The following is a 24,893-nucleotide window of genomic DNA, read 5'->3' as shown; positions in this document are numbered from 1 at the left end:
TGCGTATCGCTTCGATGTTCGTGCGATGCGTTGCAACTAGTGACGTTATCGCGGAACATCTCGATCACGTTACCATCTCGCGAAATTGTATTGAATCCCGGCAGAAATCACACCTTCCCTTAAAAAAAAAAAAAGTGCAGTCACCTCTTTCCTATATTTCCTTATATCACCGTTAGTCGATAAATCGCAAATCATACGATTTGTTCTGGCGAGATTGCCAATTTTTTTTCTCGGTATTATACGATGCAGATCTGAAAGAACCGCAGAAGAAGAGACGATCAGAGAATGCGAAACGTGTTTTGAACGTGCGTCGCGCGTCTCGTTGGACAAACGGATTACGTGAAAATATTTTAGCGAACGCTTCACTCGGTATTCGGGCGCTCGTTTGACTTTCGATCGGCCGGTAGCGGAATTCGATTATATGTTCAATAATGGCTCCGGCGCGTGATGAAAACGGTAATCGCGCTATTGCCGGCGTGCTTTAAAGTTGTGCTGATTAATTCGATAGCGCGCGCGGCTGTCCGCATGAGGCTGTCGCCGGTCGCGACAATACTGCGACCGTAGATTACCAAATTGCTATTTATTTTAGAGCTGCGCCTATTTGCCTTTTCTTTTTCTGTGTTTTCTTTTTTCCTCCATACAGCGCCGTTACACATCGGCGATCGACACGAAATTATTTATCAGGTCGTAATGTGAGTGCCTTGTGTATGAAATGCAAATCGCGAACTTATTATCGCGCGAGCCGTATATTCAACCCTGAATTCTGTATTCTCAAAATGGTCGCTCGCATTTATTCCGCTGGACGTCTGCACGGTTGACGTGTTGCATCCTGCGTTAATCCTAATTGTAATTGCAGAATATTGTAAACGATACCACGTTCTAATCGGATTTATATAACGACAAGTAAATTGAAAATGAAAATAACCATAAAATTTTAAAATTAAAAAAATAACAAAGTTGAAACATTCTGGAAATATAAATACTGAATTCAAATGATTTAAATGTGTATCATGTTTTATGTCTACTTGTGTATTCGTCATTTTCGATCATGATGTCATTTCAAAATGCGTTTTCTTCGTACTTTCGTTCGTGTCACATTGTCGTATCCTGTCATTCGCTTGCCAATAGCAATTTTATTTTTTCGTGTAATTCTTTCTCCCTTCTTGACGTCTCGCTATCGAAATATGGCGACGCATTAGTTTGTCCTCCCTGTGGAGAGCACACAAAAGATGGTCAGCTTTAAAAATTCTTCACTCGGCACGGCCGAAAAAAAAGGGACACTGACAAGTCGTGTTTAGGTTGAACTTTATTAATATCCGACTGTCGGAAATGGAAGTTGCAGTCGTACAACGTGATGCGCCGGCGTTTTCGAGCTTAGAATCCCCGCATCGGCATCGGAGAGAACTTCGGTTGCAGTGCTTCGCAAGGAATTTTCCAATTCGATGGCCCTTCGTCGTCCTACGGTATTTACGCTTCGCTCATAGCGCTCCTTTTGCGGATTTTTCTTGGCTGCTTTCCGCATCTCGCGCTGTTTGCCAAACGTCAAGTGCGAAGTGCACTCTCCCCTCGACCGAGCGTAATGTAACTTTGTGTTTTCTGCTGACGTCGCGTGCAATTAATTTTCGTTTACGCGAGTAAAAAGGATGATCCGCCGCAATCGTTCACTCGGTGCTGAATGCGAAAGAATTGAGAATCGTAATGAAACCCGTGATTGCAATTAATATCGCAATATAATTCCGAGATATATGCATCGTTTCATTGTTTTACGCGAAACCTCTTGCGATTAAAGAAATCGATACTCCAGATTACAATTAATAGCGACGAACATATCTACATCAGCTACATCTACGTAATAATTTTCATGTGAATCTCAGTGTGACGATTTCATGGCGACTGCCGTCACGGTAGCTCGTAGCGTTTAACAGTCGCGAGTGTCCAACGCTATAAGGGATGTTCGTGGTCGTTGGATCCTGGCAATTACTGATTATGCGGCCAATTGGCACGAGATAGGCGGCGCGACGCACGGCTGGGATGCAGCTTGAGACGAGAGTATGATCGAGCGAGCGGGTTCGCTCTCGCTGCGCTACAACTCGGATGCGCCGATGCAGCTGCCAATCAACCGTCCGTCACGGCGCGCGCGGGCGGCGCGGCTATCCCACAATTTCGGTGAATGCGAATTATGCCGCGCGCACGCCGAGATACTTACCTAGCGTGCCTCAATCTCTCTTAATTAACATCGCCAAAAAGAGATTCGAATGTGTTTGCTGGAACAAATATTATTCGTACACGAATACTTATAATCAAATCAATTCATTGTCACTTTTGTAATGTATTTTGAACCAAACCAAGAAATATTACTAATTTTTTTATAAAAAATTATATTTTTTAATTAACATTAACAATAAGAAGGCATTTATATACACTGTATTCGTTGAAACAAAAATTCTTACATGAATAAGACTGTAAGCTCGATTCGTTGCTATTTTTATGACATATCTCAAATTGAACAAAAAAATAATCGCTATTTGTCTTTATTAAAAAATTACACTGTACTTTGATGCACTGGACTATCACATGTCATGTAAAATAGTCGAAATTTGTTTTGCCACCAAAAGTGACATCACCTTTATGGTTTCCTCTGGTTTGTACTTTAATCACTCGAATGCCCTGGACTGATGAACGTAGATGAATATTTTCGCGAATAAAGCCGAGCATCTTTTTTGACGCAGTACGTCAAAGGAAACGCGCCCTGATATTCAACGATAATTAATGGCTCTTCCATTTGCATGGGACTGTTCCTTCGAGCCGCTCGCGCGGCGCACGCGTACTTAGTAATAATTAACCACTAGCCAAGTTTACCGGTCGCCAGCGGCACCGGTCTCTTATCGTTAATTCGAGTTCATAAATTTCTCGACGGTTTAATCGTCGCTGCTACTTGGGAGAGCGTCTCGCTCGCTCGAGGAACGAGGAGGAAGTTACATGTTTCTCTGGGGTGTCTCGCGATTGGAAGCGCTCGCCCGTATCACGCATCCTCGAATTCGGCGATTCCACATCAGGCGTAATAATCACCGTAATTATTTTCCCGACCGCAATTATGCCACGTCATTGATGATTTCCGCAATCGCGTCTGTAACTTCCCGTCGCGCACCGCGATCGATCCGCAATCCTAGTCATTACGTGTCACGTCATGCCTTCCGAATCTTCGGCAATTAATGTTCGAAGCAGTAGTTAAAATTACCGTAATTTCGATAGGTCCACTTACATTTGTTACCTAGATTCAAATGCTGTATAGACGCACGAAGATGGATGACATGGTGTGAGACCGGAATTTTCCTACGTCTGTAGCATTCTGAAAAATCACGTTTGTATAAATTACGCCGGTTTCAAGTCCTGTTCTAAAATCGAATTGCACACGCTTGAATAATTTTTACATGATATTCATAATTGTTGAATAAATACTATAAATAAGTTTGAATAGGTATATGAGATATCTTATTCCAGAAATGCTTCCACAAATCCGAAATGTTTTTTCCATCCGTTAACGAGGAATTAATGATCGCGCTAATTTCACATAAATTTCATATTTGTTGTTGCGTAATGCATCAGTACATTGTGAACAGCTTTCGCCTAAGCCGATTACATAACTGAGCGACGGACGAGGAGTGGAAGAAAAGATTTTCGTGAAAGATAGAGAGGTGAAGTTACAGAATAGAGTGATACACGAATAGAGGAAGGGTAATTGAAAGTTCTCCGTGGCTGAGATGATGGAAACGAGACGACTCAGGTTGCATTTAATTCACAACGCTGAACTTCGTCAAAGCGTTACATTCTCTCGCGATTACGAGCACTTCCGACGAGACTCCACGATTTATTACTGACGTATACCTCCGTATTTTTATATTCGCTCTTTCAGATGCGACTTGTATACCGATACTCTAATGTGAAATAAATTAATTTCGAAGAGAGATGAATTAATTTTAAAAATCGTTATACACATATTAAGAAGTAAAAGATATATTTTATAATTCTCTTTTCGACCGGCGTTTAATATCACGAAATCAAATATGAATATCTGAAATAGAAAAATAGGAAAAAAGGAGGCGAGTGCATGGAAAGCCGGTGGAAATCGAGCCGCGAAAACGCTCCCGAGAATTTTATCGTTTTTAAGTGTCAGCGTGATTCATATAATATTTGGACGGGCAACTCGAAGCCGCAGTTATACCCTCCCCGGAAATTTGCATGAAAACATATTGAAACCAGTCGTGTTATCCACGATGCTTGCCCAAAACAAGACTCGAACGAAAATGGACTGAATACCGCGTTTCTCCCTAATTGGCCGAGCTGTTATCAACGCGAATATACTATTTATTTTAATGAAACTCGACTATTTGGCTTAAGTTTGAATCCTTCTCTCACAATCAGTTCTCTTTCGCTAATGTGTATATTTTCCCGAATTTACATCCGAAAGAGAACATATGTCGCAAAGAAATAAACGTTTGCGGTTACTGAAGAATCACAGAATCAACAGTGCAGAAAATTACTATAGAGCTGAAAACTTCCACGTTTTTTGCCTTGTCAGTAAAGTGCTTTCCAGTAAAGTCTAAAATCTTTAACGTATCCACTGGTATATCTCTTCTTTGTTTCAAAATATATTTTACATTTTGTTAGGAAGTATCGCTCTAAAGTTTTATCCTATTTAGATAACTAAATGAAGAACTTAACTTGCTTTCGATCTTACGCAAATTTTGTATTTTTGTGTATTATGTATATCATTTTCCTACACTGCAAATCCAAGCGTGTTATTTTTGCACGCATAAACGTTTAAAAATGACACATTTGACTGAAGCTCTTTTTACATGTTTTTTTTTACATGATGTGATTTAAAACGGCAAGAAATGTGTAAGAAGCTTTCAACTAAAATAACTTAAATAACACATTTTGATTTGCAGTGTACGTTATGCAATTCAATACGTTAAAAACCGTAAGAGTGTGAAATCTGTTTGACCGTCATACCTCCGTTTTTTAATATTCTTATTGCCCAGCATAAGTTTCTTCGTCGAGAGCTATACGGGGGAAATGCGGTCACGCAACCTAGGGTGAGAACTATGCCGTAGTGACAACCAGCTCGCGACGCAAGTGACCGAGCACGAGCGGGCGGGTCACTGCGAGATATTTAATTGATTTAGGTGCTGAGAGCCAGCCGCGGCCTTTCCCATCGACCGTCGAGAATGCGACCGCCGGACGGAATTCCCGAGACACCCGGTGGGATCGCTTGCGGTCAACGGGAGACGCTCCAAGGGGAATCGGCATGCGGTCATCAGAGGATCACGATCCTTCCGTGTCCCTCGGTGCCGGGTTTGTCTTGAAGCGCGGATGCGTTGCTATTTGCCCTACGTTACAGCTTGAACATCGATCGTGTGGACAATTCGAGCATCCCTTTCGAATAGGAACTCGTCGAAAGCGTCATTCTCTCATGCTAAATTATCTCACGTTTATCTCAGAGTTTATTGCTCTCTACGTACCTTGAAAATCGAAAATTATATTCCTTAAATTACGTCGGCGCCTCCGCAATCAGGTGACTGAGTATTTCAATAATGAATTGATTAATTAATTTTTCGCGAAAATGCTCAGTTTTGTATATCAATTGAAATCCAAATTCTGAAACATTATTAAATCCAGAAACATCAATCAAAACTCGCCACAAATCAGTTACTCTATAGTGAACGACGATGCGCGTTTTCGATGCTTTATTGTAGTATTTGATATTTTTTCTATATATAAATATTTCCAATATTTATTCTTTATGTGAATAAAAGATAATAGAACACGAAGAATAAAACCAATTATATTATAAACGTGTTATAGCTGAATGAATTTATTGGTCATTTTGACCACTCATGATGAACAAAACTATCAGAAAAGCAATTTTACAGAAGTGACTTGATATTAATTTTGATTACAATTTTGATTAATTATTGAGCAGTTTCGTTATTGTTTACTAACAAGATATTTTTGACAGGGAAGCTAGGGAAATTAATGGTTAATTAATGTAAAGAGTTATATTTTACAATTGCTGATGGTTAAATATGGTGCCATGAGCGTGATAGATTTCTGGTAAAGCTTTGCATGAGTAGCAAATAATACTTGCTACTCATGCAAGCGGACGCCACATAAATTACATATGATAATGCAAGGTATGATAATCGCGTATATAATGCACCGCTCTGTCTGTAAATCCGCTATGAGCGACATTACCTACCGACTAACTTTGTTTATGTCAATAGCATAGTGTACGTCGTTACTGTGATAGCACGCATATAACAAACGATTCTTGTTCGCGATTCTACGGGCGTGATGTGCGGTAGATCGATCATACGTTGTTATGATCGCATTATTAATGCATGCAGCGTAAATCAACTCTTTATTATCAAAACCGCACCTTTGATCGGCGATTGCTGGTTGAAATAATTTCGATCAATTTAAACTTACGTGATTATATAAAATATTCAACTTTTGCAATTGAAAATATTCAACTGTCGCATCAATATTTTATGTTCTAACAATAAGAAGCCATTTATAAAGTTTCGAAGGTTTTAACAATTTAGTTGAGATATGAACATTGCTATTATATTTAATTTAGTGTCTCTCAGTAGTTTCTCAATAATGCCTCACGGTAAAATAGATAATACAAGCATATTATAGTATGGCAGATTTAGATGTCAAGGTATACAGCTGAGTCTTAAAATGAATGTCTACTTTAGCAAGAGATAGGACAACGGTATCCATCGGGAGGACCCTACGGATACGACCGCCCTCAAGCAGAACAAAAGCCTCATTATTTTCGTGATTCAGGAACGAGTAAATTTCACCCTCGGCAGAAAGCTCGTCACGAGATACGGTCTGCGGCTCATTTCGCCATCGGATATGCTGCGAGGTGGATTTCGCGTTCGAGTAAGGTCATCGCTTTGAGGAGATGATGAGGCAGGTTGCGCGTTCCGACGGACGTGATCGTCCGACTGGTCGAGGAGAAAATGATGACGCAGCCAAATGCCGTCGGTTACCTAGTCGTTGACTTCCCTTGGGGCAGGAGGCAGGTGATCTTGTAGCTGCTTCATGTCGCTTCCGATTTGTACGTGTACGCAATTTCTTGAAAGTTATAGCCATTCACCTTTTGTTTGAACATGTCGAAGAGGAAAAAATGTACTAATCACAATATATTTATCAAAACGGCGTGACATATGCAGTTCTAATTAATACGCTTGATTTTGAAACCAAAATGGTTTATGTAAATACTTATTTAGTTATTTTACTTTATATAATTATTGCCAAGCAATAGTTTATACATTAGTATTAAAGATACGGTACAGTTAATTACAGAACGATCATAAATCAATATATAATTTAAATGAAATAATCAAATTACATGGCACATTTTGTCTAATAATAATAAATAGATAAAAAATGAATAATATAATTACAAATTATAATGTATATATAATATATAATACATACATTTATGATACACATTTATGCGTATATATGATGAATAATACATATCAATATGTATGTACATAATGAATAGGAGATATGTAGGGTAGTGAATAAATACATAATACATGATTGGTCAGAAAAGAAATATTTGTATTTAGGCAGGTTTAATAAGGTAATCGTATCATATTGATTCTCAGCATCAGACGATTAGTATTGGCGTAGATTACAGGCGAATGTGCGGGCACGATTGCGAGTTTCGACGGCACGTCGGAAATGGTCTGTAAACGAATAAAGAAGTATTTCGACATGGTCGCGGACGTGATTGAGCCAAATAGATAGTTCACTACGGTCGTCGACGCCAAGAGGAAAGGGAATGAGGTTTTTGGGACGGCTTGCGTAGTTATGGATCGCATGAAGAATGCGAATCGATTAACAGATCAGTTTTCTCATTCTCATTCTCATTCTCAGATGAAAATTGGTGCGACATTTGAGTACTAATTTAGCAGCCGCGAGTTTTTCAAGAGAAAATAAAGTAAGAGATTTCTCGCATTGACTTTTGAGTTACGTAAGGCGAACCATCGATCAAAATTTTTTTTAATTAAAATCTTTTTAAGTTAAAATCGATCAACGGAGTTAATGAATTACTTAGCGTGATATTTAAACTTGTCGACCGTGAAGATCGATGAGAAACGTAACAGGAATATACGGAGAGAGTTCTTTGATCAGTATTTAATTATTAATCGATTATAATAATTTTATTGAAAAGTGCAAAATAGTTTCATAGAAAGTAAAATGATGTAAATAGATGAGCATCGTGCACACGTAGAAATGAACGAGTGGAATCAGCCGATTTCTACGAGAAGTGATTTCTGCAGGAAACGTGCCCCCATCGCGAGTTAACAAATTCCTGATTGTCAATTTTTCGTAGGAGCGTGCGCGGAATATTGTGGGCATACTTTTCGTGTCCAGACGTGGTTTTTCCGCGTTCTTTCAACCGTTTCCTTCTTTTCTTTCCGTTCGTTTCGGACTCTCGTTCCGCACCAAGACGTCGAAAACAATGAAGCGGAGATTGCCATGAGATTTCGAAGAATGGCTCCTTGGCACGTTAGTTCTCCTACGTTCGCCCTTTCTGTTTTAAACGATTTTTTTCTTATAACAATTGTTGCGCTTGTATATTTTATAATGTGTTTTAAAAAGTTTATGCGATAGCGTTGTTCTTATTTTTCGACGATTTAAATGAGTTACATAAATTAGTGATAAATCTGAAAAGAATGTGCCACATAATGCTCTTTCTCATATATGTATAGCAATTTATAATATAATTATTATATGCTATTCACACACATCATAAGATAAAAATATTATGGCTTCTAATTATTATGAGTGTCATGAATACGTTGATATTGATGATTTCATAACGGAAACAATTTGTCGACGAAGCAGAGCGTGAAGCTTATTCATCATCCCTTCTGGATAGGTTAATTAAGAATTTTTTGTACGAGAATTTTAAGATCGCTTGCGTGACTTGGCCCCGAATGAATTCCTTTTCGACTCCCCTCCGTCTGTGAGCAGAAGGGATGTCGAAGATGATGAAGCGGAAATTGCCACGACATGTCGGAGAGGCGGCACGTATTGGGGATTCGTTCCCGAATTATATCCGTCCCTGTGACATTTTCTTCCGTCCCATCGTCGAGAGACAATGGTTTATTATTAGAACGGAGATATACATCAGAATGTCCGACAAAATGAACGCTCAATTAAGCGCGCGGAGATTCTCTATCATTCGGTTTAAAGTGTTTCTCCGTATTCGAAAGGCTTGCCATCGAGAAACTATAAGGAGAGTTGGGAGGGAGTCAACGAATCCGTTCCACGAATCCGCAGCACACAAATCGAGATAATCGTTGTGGGAGCCGTAGGATCCATTAGAAACGTGCATGAGGAACCGTTGCCGTATTTTAGGAAATGAGATTTACGAAGATATACAGGGGAACGCCATCCATAAAGTGGAAGCATACGAGGGATTCCGCTTGCAAAAGTCCACCGTTGGAGTCCGACATTCGGGAGCGTTTTCGTACCGTCGCACCGCGGTCACGTAGTTGTGGATTTCAACTGCATCCGGATGCAACAACGCATCCAGCAATATTAGATGAGACACCGTTACGCGGCAACGGTTGGAAATGAATGTTTCAAACGGATATTCGCATCGGATCGAAGACCACACAAGATTTGAGAATATATAATGATTTAGAATATTTAGATAATACTATAACGCTGTTTATTAATATAAAGTTAACTGATTTTTTTTATTGAGAAAATCTGTAAAAGAACATTCGCGAAACTTTGGGTTGTAATAATAACAAGCTGGAGTACACGACGACAGAAAGGCAGTAAAAAACCATTCGTATATAATTAGACATGAAAAAAATACATGAAAAACTAATTATTATAAAAATGGATTATAAGAAAAAATTACAAAGAAAATATTACAAAAGAATGATAGAATAAGAGCGCAGAATGAAAACCGGCGAATATACCATTCTCTATATATATTATTTTTAACAATGTAACGCAAGTAATGAAATTGGGTGGTTGAGAAAGAAAGAAAATCCCGCAGTGTGCTTGCGGGAGTACATTTAATGGATTTATTTTTAAAATGTCGACGGATAATTTAAACAAAAATTATAACATAATTATAGTATGTTAATTATTTTTTGCGAATGGAAGACGAAATCGTGGAAACCACAACGTTACTGTACAAATATTTGATAATTTATGTTAATTGAAATTGAGAGCATGCTGATTAAAGCAAATAATATGAAAAAAAGAGAAGGAAATAAAAACTAGTAAAACTATATAGTCGATAGGTTCTTTTCCTCTGTGACTGGCAATCGAACTAATAGCGTCTATAATTTAGATGGAAAGAAAATAGGGGGAACCGACATAAAAGAAAAATATCTGTTACGTGATTCAATTTAAATTACGAGTAATCGATGAAGGAATGATATCTCACGTTTTATGTGTACGTCACATCATGCATACACTACTAACTTTCGATCTATTGAAAAATATTTTCAAAACTTTTAATTCTTTAACGAACTTGGAATCAATTTTCTCTCGGCGAAATTGTCGAGGGAGGTTATTTTCCACAACTTCTCAATTTTCAACATAAAGTTTCTTAAGAAGTAAACGCCGACTGAAGTTTATGTTGAAATAAAGTCGCGCTAAAATTAATCCAAACAACAAAGTTCCGCTATTTACTATTTACATTTTTGAAACGTACCTTACGCAAAAAAGGTTATATTTTTAGCGTAAAATAACTTTGTATTTAGGTTCTTCCGAAAATTTTTGATAACGGAAGATTGAACTTGAAATTTATCGGGAAATCTATCTTCAAAATAGTTTTCGTTAAATCAGAGATAGCTGTGCTATATATATAAAGTATAAATACGTGACAGCAAGTTATCTTTATATCCGCAATCTATTATCACGGTTTCTTTCGTCTGAGTCTATATTTCTTTTCAATTACGTTATTGGCAATTTTCGCAAACTATTGATTACGTCGAGCAATATTGATGGTTCGAATCGGGAAGACAGATAGAAGACATTGAACGAAAAAAAAGTAGACAGCACAAATCGTAACGTCATGCTGCAGCGAAGAGAAGTGTCTCGATTCGAGTTGAGGGTTTCTGCTACTCCAGCCACGTACGTATCCAAAAATGAGATTTTCGATCGACTAGAATGAAGAGGTGGATGAGGGTGATTCTGAATTAAATTTTTCGAAACGAGTGACAGGCTTGTTCGGTTGGGAACTCGAAATTGTGTCTGGCACCCAAGTTTGACTAGTACATGCCTCGAACGATAACGATAACTTCTTGTCTTGTTTCTCTTCTTTTCTGTAGAACAATGTTGACGAGAATCGCAAAGATGGCGGTCACTGCCCATCGGTGGAGTTTATACTTCCGCGATATTGCAATCCTGCAATTTCTGGAGAACTTGTAAAATTTGTCTAATCAACCGTGGGATTGCGCGTGGTCCTTTACGTCGAATTCCGTTTCGCTGCTACTCGCAGAGGTATATCGATTCCGCGTATTTCTCTATTTTCTCGTTCCACTGATGCTTCTCTGCTAATAGTTTCTTTTCTTCTATTGTTTCAAACGAATTAGCAACTTTCGTTTAATTTTCTTTGAAACAAACGGTTCTTTTTTATTACATTTTCTCTTTTATTACATTTTTTTATAAAGGTTTTTGAATATGAGGCGAATATAATTGCGCTTTAAGAAAAATCTCTTTGTTACTTTCAACGTAAGGTGTACACCTTAAGTTCGAAATGTCTTCTTTCTATTGTCACAATTTTTTTTTCATTACTCTTAAGTAAGATTTTTATGTCCGCAAAAGTGTCTTCTTAAGCGTTCGTGAACCTTATCGATTTCTTAATGTAAGGCTCGTCGAAAATGTTTCGAACTTTTGTCTTGCCATACTCAGTGGAGTTTGTCGTTGCGAGTGCCCTTCGTCGACCCGATTGTTTCACGAAAGTTTGAAATTGCAACTCGTAAGCCGTGCTTTATGTTGGCCCAAGGGTCAGGGCGGAGGGCGAACTGTAAAGTATTGCTTCGTGTAACACGGCGCATGCATCTTGGATGGCCGTGCCGTATTCCGAACGCGAGGAATGCCGACAATGCTGGGAAAAATTGGAAGGAACGAAAGCGAACGAGTGGCCATGGACAGGCTGATTTAACGGATATACGGAAAGAAAACGGGGAAATTAGATTTAGAGAGCAAGATTTTATTCGGATTTTATTCTCGCTTGCAGTTTGGATGAATTGATTCCTATTAATCATCAATCGATCCCTATTAACCATTAATTGCACACGATGCGCACGTTCTTTGTCTAAAAATTGTTTTTCACATACATGCGAAACTGTTAAGACAACCGCATACGCCTCTGCGTCATAATTGCTGCTTTGCCTTGCGGTTGCATTAATGCCACGTAGAGCAACGTGAAAGAAAAGTGACAAAATTGAATTTCATGGTCTTAATTCTCAAACAGAATTTGCACGTTTTGCACGCGGAGCACGGGTTCTTTGCCAATGTGCGTAACGAGAGGATATTTTACGTCCTTTCTTCTTAGCCGAGCGATCGATAGGGTTCATGAATCTATCCAAACCTTTCGGTGAGGAGATAAATCTTCTCGATCTCCTCTCGATATTTCTTTCTTTCTTCCTTTTCTCTTTTTCTCTTACCTTCTCTCTCTTCCTCTCTCTCTGTCCTCAATGCGTGCCGATCGTTTCCTGTCTCACGGACCGTGATCTATCGGCGGATCTCCGATGATACGATCGAGTTTGCGCATGCAGACTGCGCCATAGGGATGAACCAGGGCATCAAGATACAGCGGCACGTGATTATCCGTATTACAGCGTTTCTGTTTCGAAAATTCGGGAACGTCTGCATGCGCCATGTTGTTTGCGGTTACAATTTGAGATCTCTTTTTCTCACACAAAATAGGATTTTCCTTTATGATACTTGTGCATATATATGGTACCGTATGCGGCTTTCCAAATCTTTTTACGTAATGACATCTCGGAGTTCGCTATTGTTATCGTGAGAACCGTTTCATTTTCCATGAATCTAATCCGAATTTTACAATTTCTTGGTTTATTTATCTCATTTCCACGAGATAGTAACTATAATAATAATAACAGAGAAAGAAAGAAAGAGAAGAAATAAGTTTGTGAAAATATTTATTTGCATTGATCCATTTTGTCGTTTATTGATGGTCTATTATAATATTTGATTCTTCTTAACAAAAAATCTTATGATTGACGATCATGAGGAAGGTTGCATGCAATTTCTTTCCGCAACTGAAGAGAGAGAAACTTAAAGAAGAACTTAAGTTTCGTATACCAGACACGGAAAGATGAGTTTTCATGGAAAACTACAAAGTGAGATGACAAGGGATTACTTCGATGTAACAACAAATCCCATTGTTGAAAACTTGGGTTGCACGAGAAACGACCTGGTTATTTTTATTGCCCGAACGAAATATTTTAACGTGTTGCGAACTGGACAGTCATTTGATATATCGGATTAATTAGAGAAAATGGTACTGTTCCGTTGCAAATAGCGTAGCGAAACGCGTTATATCTGAAATAAACAAGTCTCGTGCCAAAGTCGTCGCGTTACATGTTGGTCGACCGTCTAAAATTAGCCGAATACGCCCTAGTTTTGTTAGGAATAATTAGAATTTCGCTGTGTCATAAAAATGTCGCGTTACCGACGCTACGATCGCATTCGTTCGCAATGAATCGCGCGATCGAAACGCGCGCCCCACCATTCATTACGGACAGTGAGTTGAGTTTTATTAATCGGCCACGCGCGTTGAGGCGACAGAGGAAAGGGGCTTTTAGAGTTTCCTCGTTTGTGCACATTGAAAACTAAACTATAACGCGCGGGTTGTGTCGTGGAAGTATCGTCATTGTCGCCGGTGCCGACAGACACCGCGCCGACTGTCGTGTCGTTGGTTAGCGGAGACAATGCCCACGGCGAGATACAATGTGCGACGACGATATAACAGCTCGTGAGGCACAAAAGCCGCGGATGCGAACGTACTCGTTTAAAACGCTTATGTCGATCCCCCGGTTCCCTACTTCGCTTGTCCTCAGTTTCGTTTCCTTTCGGAATGCGGCTGATACATGACATCCACCGTGCGCGTTCCGATACGCAAAAGATATTTCTGTTGCCATATAGCCACAGGACGAGCACAAGCGTGCGCAAAGTCACTGCGTAACTTTTCGTTTTAATGTATAACTAACGTTTTTTATTTACGAGAATGAAAGCACGACTATTCAATATAATTGATTGAATTAGCTGACTAATTACATCGTTACCGTCTCGAGAAATACATTTTCTTTAATCCGGATATTTGCACTGCAGTCGATAGTTAGGCTCTATATATATTAATTAAGATGCAATTCTCTAGTTTTCTTTCGATGGCCACAATGAATTAAATGGGAAGAAAATAACGTGGAGTTATATTATATCGTTTTATAATGCACGCTATTACACAAAGTCCTATAATTATCTAGAATGTTTATTGGCGACTATACGGTTTTAGTTTACACTGTGGACATTCAGGAGCGTTTGCGACGCGACCCGCTCGAGCTGATCTTAGAAAGACCATAATTTTGATGAAGGTAAACGTAGACACTTGGGTCATTACGGAAGGTAAGAGCCGCAGGAAAACTAAAAATTTGATGAAAGCCCTGAAGGACTTAGGCGACCTTTGGATGACAGCTTGAATAGATAGCATTCCCTTCTTTTTTAGAAAAATGAGCACCTGTTCCATCTTTTCAGGACAGACAAACGGGCTTTAAAAAATCTCTTTTTTTATAACGTATATTTGCAAAAAGCAACATTTTTGCTCTACAATAAAATAGGCGAGAGTTTGTACATTTAATACATGTATGCCAATAATTTCTACATTGTAAAAACCATTTTAGATTATCTATGTTTTACATCAGAATTTAAAATAGAATTTTGTATACAAATGTGTTGTGTGATACAAAAAAATTCAAGAATTAGAATACAACACACATTTATAAAAATGTGTACATATTAAAATATATATCCTTAAAATATACGGCATATAAAATTATAAGTAGAACTGTAAATTATAATTATAAAATTATTAATAGGGCAGAAAGTGCAGCAACTTTAAAGCTGCAGATCTAATAATAGGATAGAGATGCTTTAATCAGCTTAAGAGAGTACGCAAAGTTCAAATACAGCGTAACTCACAAAATATGATAAATATATGACAAAAGGTAAAGATTGCGTCAATATGAGCCACGCACTTAATGATGCGAATGATTGAACGTAAAAAGAATATTTTTTGTAATACATACCATTATTCAATTATTACAGATCACAGTTTGCAAGACATTGAGTGACAAAACATGAAAATTTTGTATCAAGAAGTATTATATTATTATAATACAAGCGTCTTTAGGCATTCAAATGACATCAAAGACATGAACATTGTATTATTTGTATCATTTTAAAAGATCGTTGGAGAGGGATTTTTTGGCGAATATAAAAGAACTCCATAGTTTCGCTCAGTTTATGATTTGATGTTGGGAGAATTTGAATAGGGATTAAAATTTAAGTGTGAAAGAGGTATTAAATATATGTATATGTACCTATATAAAGAATATAATTGTAATATCGGAGAATACTTATACGCGCGCGCGCACATACACAAAAGCTCATATTGATCTTTATTTTATATTATGAATAAAATTTTATTTTGAAATCTGGCACCAATTGGAGATTATGTAAAGTGCTTTTAACGTGTCGACGTGTCAATATGCTTAAGATTTAAATTATCATGCAATTTATTGCGCAAAATAGTACATTACGAGTGATATAACACATCCTCTTCCTCTTTCTTTCTTTCTCTTAACTAAATATTTCAGCATTAATCAACAGGGATTCTCATGGAGCGTGCAACCGGTTGACAAAATATTTCGACAGTTACGTATACATTCCGCGTTCGCGGATCTGAAAATCTCGTCTGGAAATGAGCATCGAAATCTAACGGGTTGCACACTGTTCCAGTTTTCATATTTCGCTATATTTTTTTTGCACGAACACGGAAATTTGATCTACACGGCGATCTCGTTGCGGATGCCGCAATCTGTCGTGGACATTGGTTAGAAACATAAATTTTAATGTTTATTGCAAATATTATAGAACGGCGACGAATGGCAAGTCGTAATTGCCGATATATGTATAATACTGGCAGTAATATTGTCAAATATAATTCTAAGAAATGTAGTTAGGCTAATATCTCCAAATCCAATTTCTCCGAAGTAATTTTTTTATAACAATCCTACACCGTAATATAGAGTATTTAATCACGATATGATTTACGATATTATGCGCTCCGCCTAACCGAGTAAGTAAGGAAACGATGAAAGTAGTGGTATTTCACCGGCGATGTTGCCATCTCCCACTTATGCTACACCTCTCATTTCTCCTTACAGTGCCAGACTAGAGTCAAGCTCAACAGGGTTTTCTTTCCCCGCTAATTTTTTCAAGCCCGTTCTTTTGGCAGTGGTTTCGCTAGATAGTAGATAGGGACAGTGGGAATCTCGTTATACAATTGAAATCACGATACGATCGGCAAGAAGCAAATTCTTTGAAAAAAAAATACATATAAAATGTAGAATAGATTTCTTTGATTGGCCGAATAATTAACGAGAAATAACATTCCTTAGAATTAATGTCAACCTATTTGATTATGTATCAGGATTGTGTGATGCGTTAGATTATTAGATTAGATGATTAACGCAAGTATGTGTAAATTATTTCATTATCATTGACGTATTATTTTGCGTAAATGCGTTTTAAATTGAAAAAGCGCTTGTGCGCCTTTTTGCTATTCTTTTTAATTGAGGTTTATTTATAGTAATATATAATTTAATAGGTGCACGTCAATGCACTTATTAAATATAATTTTATATTTAAAATTTATTATGTTCTTAAAAACTACACGTTCGGTACGAAGAATTTGTATGTTTCAAACATTTGTAGATTTCAAATGTTTTCTTACAAGAATAATCTTGTACTACAATTTATTGGACCATTGTATAATATTATTCCACTCTTACGCTATATATCACTACGCATCACATTTATTAATATGTATATTTGGTTTTCTTTCTGTTTCAGGTAAGTTAATGTATATTCCTCGTTTGTTCCTTCGACGAAAAAACCGATTTAAAATTATTCTGCAAATTCCGCATGCGAAAACGTAAGTACACTACTTACTGCAAAAGCGATTCTTAATTGAAAATTTTTCTTGATATTTTAAAGGAATTATTACATATAATACTTTATCATAATCACCTTTATATTTTGTCTATCTTTTATTAGCGATTTATTTCATCGCAAATAAGAAATTAATCAGTAGAATAGTTTTGCTGAAGTTAAATTTATGCCGGAACTACATTCAGTTCTAAGTTCGAAGTTCATCGCTCGCTGTTTTAAATACCAGCACGATGATTGTACACGTGGCATAATCGGTCTAGCGTTGCGAAGTTACGGAGGTAATCATTGACGTTTAAGTGTCATAAATAAAATAAAATAAGTTAATGAGTTAAACACAAGAAATATAGATATATTGTGATATTGATTACGTTTCTTCTGCAATGGGTTTGGGAGAAATATACAATTATTTGTTCGTAGAACTATCAGGTGAGTAATTCTATCTTCTTAAGTTTATAATCTAGTGTATAGTTCTTAGTATACGATATTAAGAAAATTTGACACAAATTCCTAACAAAAATAAAGAAATTCTGTACTAATGGCAATTTGGTATGGTATTAAAGCTTTTAAAAAATAAATAAAAAAATAAATTTCGTATTATATTTGTAATATTTAATAAATATGTACGTATGCTACAGATTTGATTAATATTTTATAATACAGACAACGACATTTTTAAAAACCAAGTTAACTTGGCAAATTCCGAAAATTAAAAGAATCTGAAAAGGTTTAAAAAGTTTTCGCTGTCACGTTATTTCTTTATCTATCGGAATAAAAATAGAATATGTCTTACAGAAATATTTGTAAAATACAAATATTTAAACGTGACAAATTGGTTTTTTTTTTGATAGAAATTTTTTGTTCGTAAGAAATTTTTGTCGTTGTTTGCATGAGTACAATATTACTAAAATAGCAACCACATTATAATATCGTATACTTGAAAGTATTGACCGCAAAAAGTTTCATTAAAGAGAGATCGTGTAGAAAATAGCTATATTATTTCAAAAATTATATTTTTGCAGTTCCATACACTCGCGAATGGTCACTCATAGCCACGCCGTATCCACTAATGCTAATAATATTCATGTATATATATTTTGTTCTTTACGCTGGTCCTCGCTATATGAAAAATCGACCGCCATATGAATTGAGAACCTTTATATTAATTTATGACGTAATTCAAATTCTGGCAAACTTGTGGTTCGTTAAAGAGCATATATCTGCCGGTTGGTCTACAGACGTTGCCTTTAATGGTATTTTCTACATGAACCATTGTGTGACACACAGTAAACTACCTCTTAATATGATTAAAGTATGTTTTTATAATATAATAATTATCGTAAAAGTTATTGATAAGTTATAATGCTTATATAAATAGTTGTATTATTAAGTGCGATGTGTGAATTTAATTTTTAATTTGTAATTATATCATTTTTAAAGAGAAGCAGAAAATGCCCGTTAAAAAAAATTATATTAATGGCCATAGGACAGATTTTAATTAGCGCAAAGAAACAATTATTTTAAATAAAAATCTGTATTTATAATTTAGTTGGATCTCGTATATTAAATTTCGAAGACATCATTGATTTTATAATTAATCAATAATCTCTAATTCTTTTATTATTGGCTGTCATATTGATACGGGCGATGTTTATTATTTTTATGATTGTAATACTTTGTATATCTTATATATAACATTTTCGTTTCAGCTATTCGATATGGTGTGGTGGCTAGGTTTTCTCAAACTTTTTGATTTCGTCGAAACCTGCATATTTGTATTAAGAAAGAAACAAAACCAGGTCTCTGGTTTGCACGTGTACCATCATGTATCTAATTTGACATTTCTCTGGTATTATTTGAAGTACTCTTTGGATGAAAGAGCGACATTTATTTCATTGTTTAATTGTGCCGTGCATGTAATCATGTATATATACTATTTCATCGCTGGATGGAGTCCAGATCTCCAACAGTTGATATCTCCCGTCAAACCATTTATAACTAAGCTACAGATGGCAAGTATTAATATAATATTTTATAATTAAATCGCTTACATGATGTTATTACATTTTTTATCCAAAATATATTTTAATTACTTCAATATTCCTGTTTAAATAGTACAATACATATTTGTAGTATTTTGTTTTTTAATATACTTATTTGTGAAATTAGGTACAATTTATTGTGATGATAGCAGTTATAGTACCGCCGATTTTGAATCCCAACTGCGAATTGCAACGAGGAATAGCAGTTATCTTTATTGGAAACTTACTTGTATTTCTGTACTTATTTAATGATTTTTATAAAAAAAGCTATACATCTAAACAGAAGAATAAATAACATTGAGAAACGATTTTACTATACGGTTAAGCAGATAATACTAATTATATATATGTACAAATTTCAATATATAATTAATATTATCTATTAAATATATTAAATAAATATAGAAATCATCTAAAGAAAACAATTTTGTTATTCATTATTATTTATTCTGTAGTCGCCATATTTTGTCGAATTGATAATTAATTAATAAATATTTGTTGATAGAATTTGATTTTTAGGCTAAATATATAATTATATCATATATGAAGGATATAATCCCTGTGTTCCGTAAAGCGCATATGCGCGCATTTATTTATAGCATACATAACGTTTACCATAGAAAATGCGCATATGCTCATAATGCGCTTTACGGAACACAGGGAATGTTAAATCTCAAAAATGTAGTGTAGAAAACAATTGTCATGTAATAATAATCTGTTAAACATAGATTATTATATATTTTGACTTTAAAAATAGTGTACAGTGATATTTAACTTATCATAAAAATAATAGATAAATATTTTTAATATTTTCTATTTATATTTACATGGTAAATATTGAATATACACATATATTGTAGACTATAAAATACAAATTGTTTATAAGCTACGAATACTTTGTAAATTTCTTATGTATTTATGTATTTAATGTTATGTGTATTTAAATATTATATATAGATTTTTGTACATTGACTTATTGTGAGTTTATTGAGTTATGTTAAAATAAACGATTTATTTCTAGCGATATATATATGGCAAAATTTTATTATTGATAAACTATGATTATGATTTTAGACGTGGGAAAAATATTATTAAGGGTTATTAAACTAAATATATTTTTATATACAGAATGTATTGTGAATTTACTAATAGAAATGTGTGTGTGCTAGAAATCGAGTGAAGATAAATATATTATCTACTTAAGAGTATTGATACCTTTTTATGTTGCGTAGTAAGCATTTAAAAATAGTAATAAAATTTTAACAATTTTAATCTGAGAAAATATTGGAATATATAAAATTTATATATTTTTAAATATACATTTAGTATTTTACATACATACACTGCGTGAAATTAGATATAAACGATTAAGGATCCTCTCATACAAAATGACATAGTTGCATATGTATAGCATAAGACCGTCCTGGACCAATGTTATAAAAGTTTTGATTAGACTTATGCTAGATGCTCAACGGTGCAGGTAATCCTGTGCTATGCATATGCAGCTATGCCATTTTGTGTGAAAGGGCTCTAATAGTTATTAATTAATTTATATTTAATACCAATTGTATATTCTCGAGCTAATACCGGAAATTGATTTCAATTCTACAAAGTCATTCAGTTACGCTAAGAATGATTTGAATACAAAGTTATGCATATTGTTGCGTATATATACTTATCGTTGAATCAGTGAGGTACGAGTTTTTATTAGTTAATATTTAATATCTCATGATTTCAGAAAATTATTATCCTATGCTCAATATATTGCTTGATATATCAATAACAGAGATCTTCTTTTTATTATATGTTAAATGTCCTGTATTTCTATATTTTACGTGTGCTGATATACGCGCTACCATGTATAGTGCAACAATCATATTTTAAATTAATTACTGCATTTATTTATAATTATATACGCTGTGTCATCTTTAACAACGCAAATACTTGTAAGTGAACTTACAACATGAGTATCTTTTTATATATGTTTGTTATGCATCTTTGTTCTGTAAACGACACTTAATAACGCGAAAAAAGATTGAGTCAACTTTTAATAAAGTGCTACTATTTATTTGTTTATTTACAGCATGTTATTTATTCTTATTATTTTGGATATTCAAAGGTAAAAAATATTTTGTTAAGACAGTATTATAATTTATAATACATACTATTTGTAATGAATATGATATATATATAACAATATTTTGATGAAAAATGTATATAAGTATAAACAATCTATTGCAAAATAATAAGATTACTATTATGCTTAAATAAATTTATCGTCTATATTTGTACAAGTGATCTTCAAAGTTATTTTTATGGGAAGCAACACATGCAAATATTCGTCTGAATTGAATTTTTATCCATTAATGCTATCAGTTGTTCACTGATAGCATTAATGGATAAAACTTGTTTTAAAATTTAATAAAAATAATAACATTGTAAGCAATTATTTTTCTAACAATGAGAAATTTAAAAAATCTGTCAAAATTCCGACTGCTATCTTGTAAAAAGTATAGTTAATTATATAGCGCGTAAGATAATAATTTTATAAAATTGAATAATAAGAATTAAAATTTTGAAAATCACACTTATATAACGTTAAATGAATAAATGAACAATCTACTATCTGCATTATATTTTTGATTATATGTAAACGAATTAAATACGTGATAAATTGCAGCACCGAAATTTGTCTATTCTTCTTTTTCAGCATAAATACGACCGTTTTCTAATTATTTGCAAGACCCACAACAGGATTTCACGCAATTTTATATGTATAGATCTTTAATCTATTTAAAGATTTCTTATTATGACTATTCGACACGATCTAGAAGCTGTAAAAAAAAACCATAATCTGTGCTTTGTAAGTCAGGGATATACAAATAATTTATTTCAATATAAATTTTTATATATAATATAGCAGATCGATTAGTAACTACTTTATCGATTTGGAAAAAAAGAGTACTATCATAAAGCATAGAATAGATAAGTGATAATATTCGATAAGCATGTTATTTTTCGACCATCGGACAAATTGTTAACTTAACATTAATATGTGAATTTTTTATCAATAATGTGGGATTTTCAAAAGCAATTGATACGCTTTTTGTCTCAGTTTGTATTGAGAAGGGGAGCTTATTTGTTACACTATACATATAAAAAACAGACATTTGCCATTATATTCGTTTCTGTGATCGATGAATCTGTTATTGTCACTTATAATTAGTAGAAATTGAAACTTTGTACCTGTTGCGTCATGCATGATTTTACGTAGATGTATGAATATATTTGAAGTATGTACTTTATAAAGAACAATAGATGTCCAAAGGAGCTAGATAAAATTTCGAAATAAAATGAAAGTGTAACAAGCAAATACTGTAAATTGAGATACACGCGCAATACAAAATATTAATAAAATGGGGACTTTCAATAGTATATAATGACTTGTAAACACACCAGTTCGGTAAAAAACAATAAACGCAGAATACGATTAATGGATTGTTTTATATATGTAATTTAATTAAACAATTAGCGATATTGAATATGTGCAGTGCGCGACATGCGTTGCAAATCTGTATATACATTTATGTAGAAAGTAAAAAATGTAATTAAATGAATCGTAAACTTGAAGAACGTTTTATTATTAAAATAATAAAACGTTAAAATGTTGATTATTGAAATTTTTAATAATTACACAAATTAATTAATACTATAAATATAACCAAATAATTACGCAAATTAATTGATGTAAAAATTATCAACATAAACGTTTTTAATGTCGAAAATGTTACGCTTTGATAACAAAGTAAATTTTTGGATTTGCAAAATTTGTATTTGATTGTGTTTTTCACATTATTAAAAGATTATCTTGCTTTCGCATTTTTTCCATTATTATGGAATTAATTAGTTAATTGTTTTACCCTGTTCCTAGGATGTTTATTTATTTCTTATGAATTGATAAGAATGCGGATTATTTTATGTTGACGTTGGTTAACTTGATATGGCTTTTTCTTGAATGTTTATTTATTTTAAGTATAAGAAGTATTAAATATATGGAAATTGAGTTAAAATAGGTTGAAATTTCTCCGCATTTTAGAATTATCATGTATCCGTATTATATTGTTAGCAAAGTGATACTGACTTACTTTTCGTAAACCGAAGATATCACTCTCTTGATTCACCAAGTTTGACATTAACTGTCATATGTGCAACCGACATACATCACGTTTGTCGGTCGAGAGTTTACCAATATAGTCTAACTCTAAAACTATCCAACGTCGTGCATATTACCGATTGCGATCAAATCAGGTAATGTATTTCGTAGAATGTTAAGCGAGGATATATGTGTCAGTTTAAGCTGACAAGTGCGCATATAGTATATATGCTTTATCGTAAGTAGTAAAAGTAGTAGTGATAGTAGACATCTCTATATGTATTTGATGGCTGGACCACTCGCCTGTATATCCTCGCCGAGGTTTTTATAAAAATAATTTTTATATTTATATTTCTTCATTAATCTTTATTTAATAAAACAGTAACATTTATTTAAATTTAGCATTACACAGTTACACAAATTGTTTGCTTCAAGTACATACAATATTTAATATTTAGCGATAATTAATAATAATAAATAATAATTAATAATAATTTTTGAACGATATTTAATAAGACAGTTATTTCCTAAATAGTACGAAAGGAAAACACAGAATAATCATAGAAATTACTTAAGAGAAATATTGGTAATAATTTTTTGTTATAGTGGATTTCTATCTTTTTGGATTTACATTTTATATGTGTAGAGAAATGTTAGATCTAATTTTTTTACATATGCACATATATACACACACATACACTGTTGGAAAATTTGTGTAGGTTTGTTAAAAAAGGTCCTTGTTAAAATTTTTGTGTAAAATAATCAACACATACAGATTTAACATATCCCTGCTATGTTAATTGAGCTTAACAAATTCAAAAGTTAAATTATTAAAATAATTTAAAGAATATGTTAAAGTAACACAATTTGAACGTATTTATTTTAGTGTTGAAATTTAAAGAAAAAGAATGTTGATTTTACTCTATAACAGAAGTGGGAATAAAAATTTACTGAAAAAGAGTGTTGATTTTATCTTACAATCTTATCTTACAATCTTAACTTCAACATAAAACTTATGTTAATTGTACACATAATTAACCTCAAATTACGATCAGAATTACATTTCTTTTCTGTTGAAATATTTTAACATAGTATCGGTGTTACCATTTAACACATCCATATTATGTTAAATTAACACAAAAATTTGAGTGGACCGTTTTGGACATGCGATTTATGTTATATTTAACACAAATTTTCCAACAGTGTAGGCACGTAAGATTAAATATGCGTGGTTCTATTGTAAATTAACTGGATGTCTATATAAAATGAATTTCTTTTTTGTATATTTTTGTTTTGCGTATGTGTGTGTGTGTGTGTGTGTGTGTGTGCGTGTGCGTGTGCGTGTGCGTGTGCGTGTGCGTGTGCGTGTGCGTGTGCGTGTG

General features: G+C 34.3%; 2 protein-coding genes across 4 annotated transcripts in view; both read left to right on the top strand.

Annotated features, from left to right (window-relative positions):
* The window catches only part of LOC112460530, a 130,294-nt gene extending 112,777 nt beyond the window's left edge, over nucleotides 1-17,517 (top strand). For all 3 annotated transcript variants that reach the window (XM_025025268.1, XM_025025260.1, XM_025025251.1), the window contains 2 exons: nucleotides 17,221-17,302; nucleotides 17,425-17,517. In XM_025025268.1, the coding sequence (XP_024881036.1) occupies nucleotides 17,221-17,302; nucleotides 17,425-17,446 (104 nt within the window). In that variant the 3' untranslated portion in view covers nucleotides 17,447-17,517. The remainder of the gene's footprint in view (nucleotides 1-17,220; nucleotides 17,303-17,424) is intronic.
* A 56-nt stretch (nucleotides 17,518-17,573) lies between these two features.
* On the top strand, nucleotides 17,574-19,761 carry LOC112460510 (elongation of very long chain fatty acids protein AAEL008004-like). Its single transcript, XM_025025217.1, has 4 exons — nucleotides 17,574-17,745; nucleotides 18,339-18,628; nucleotides 19,026-19,328; nucleotides 19,486-19,761. Exons 1-4 carry the CDS (start codon nucleotides 17,700-17,702, stop codon nucleotides 19,651-19,653), a joined length of 807 nt encoding a protein of 268 aa, XP_024880985.1. The 5' UTR covers nucleotides 17,574-17,699; the 3' UTR covers nucleotides 19,654-19,761.
* Nucleotides 19,762-24,893: the final 5,132 nt, after the last annotated feature.

The sequence above is a fragment of the Temnothorax curvispinosus genome, unplaced genomic scaffold, assembly GCF_003070985.1.
Source record: "Temnothorax curvispinosus isolate PA1 unplaced genomic scaffold, ASM307098v1 QBEX01001170.1, whole genome shotgun sequence".
NCBI classification, from domain to species: Eukaryota; Metazoa; Arthropoda; class Insecta; order Hymenoptera; family Formicidae; genus Temnothorax; species Temnothorax curvispinosus.
The sequence above is the reverse complement of the archived record's forward strand: the minus strand, read 5'-3'. Positions and strand labels throughout refer to the sequence as shown.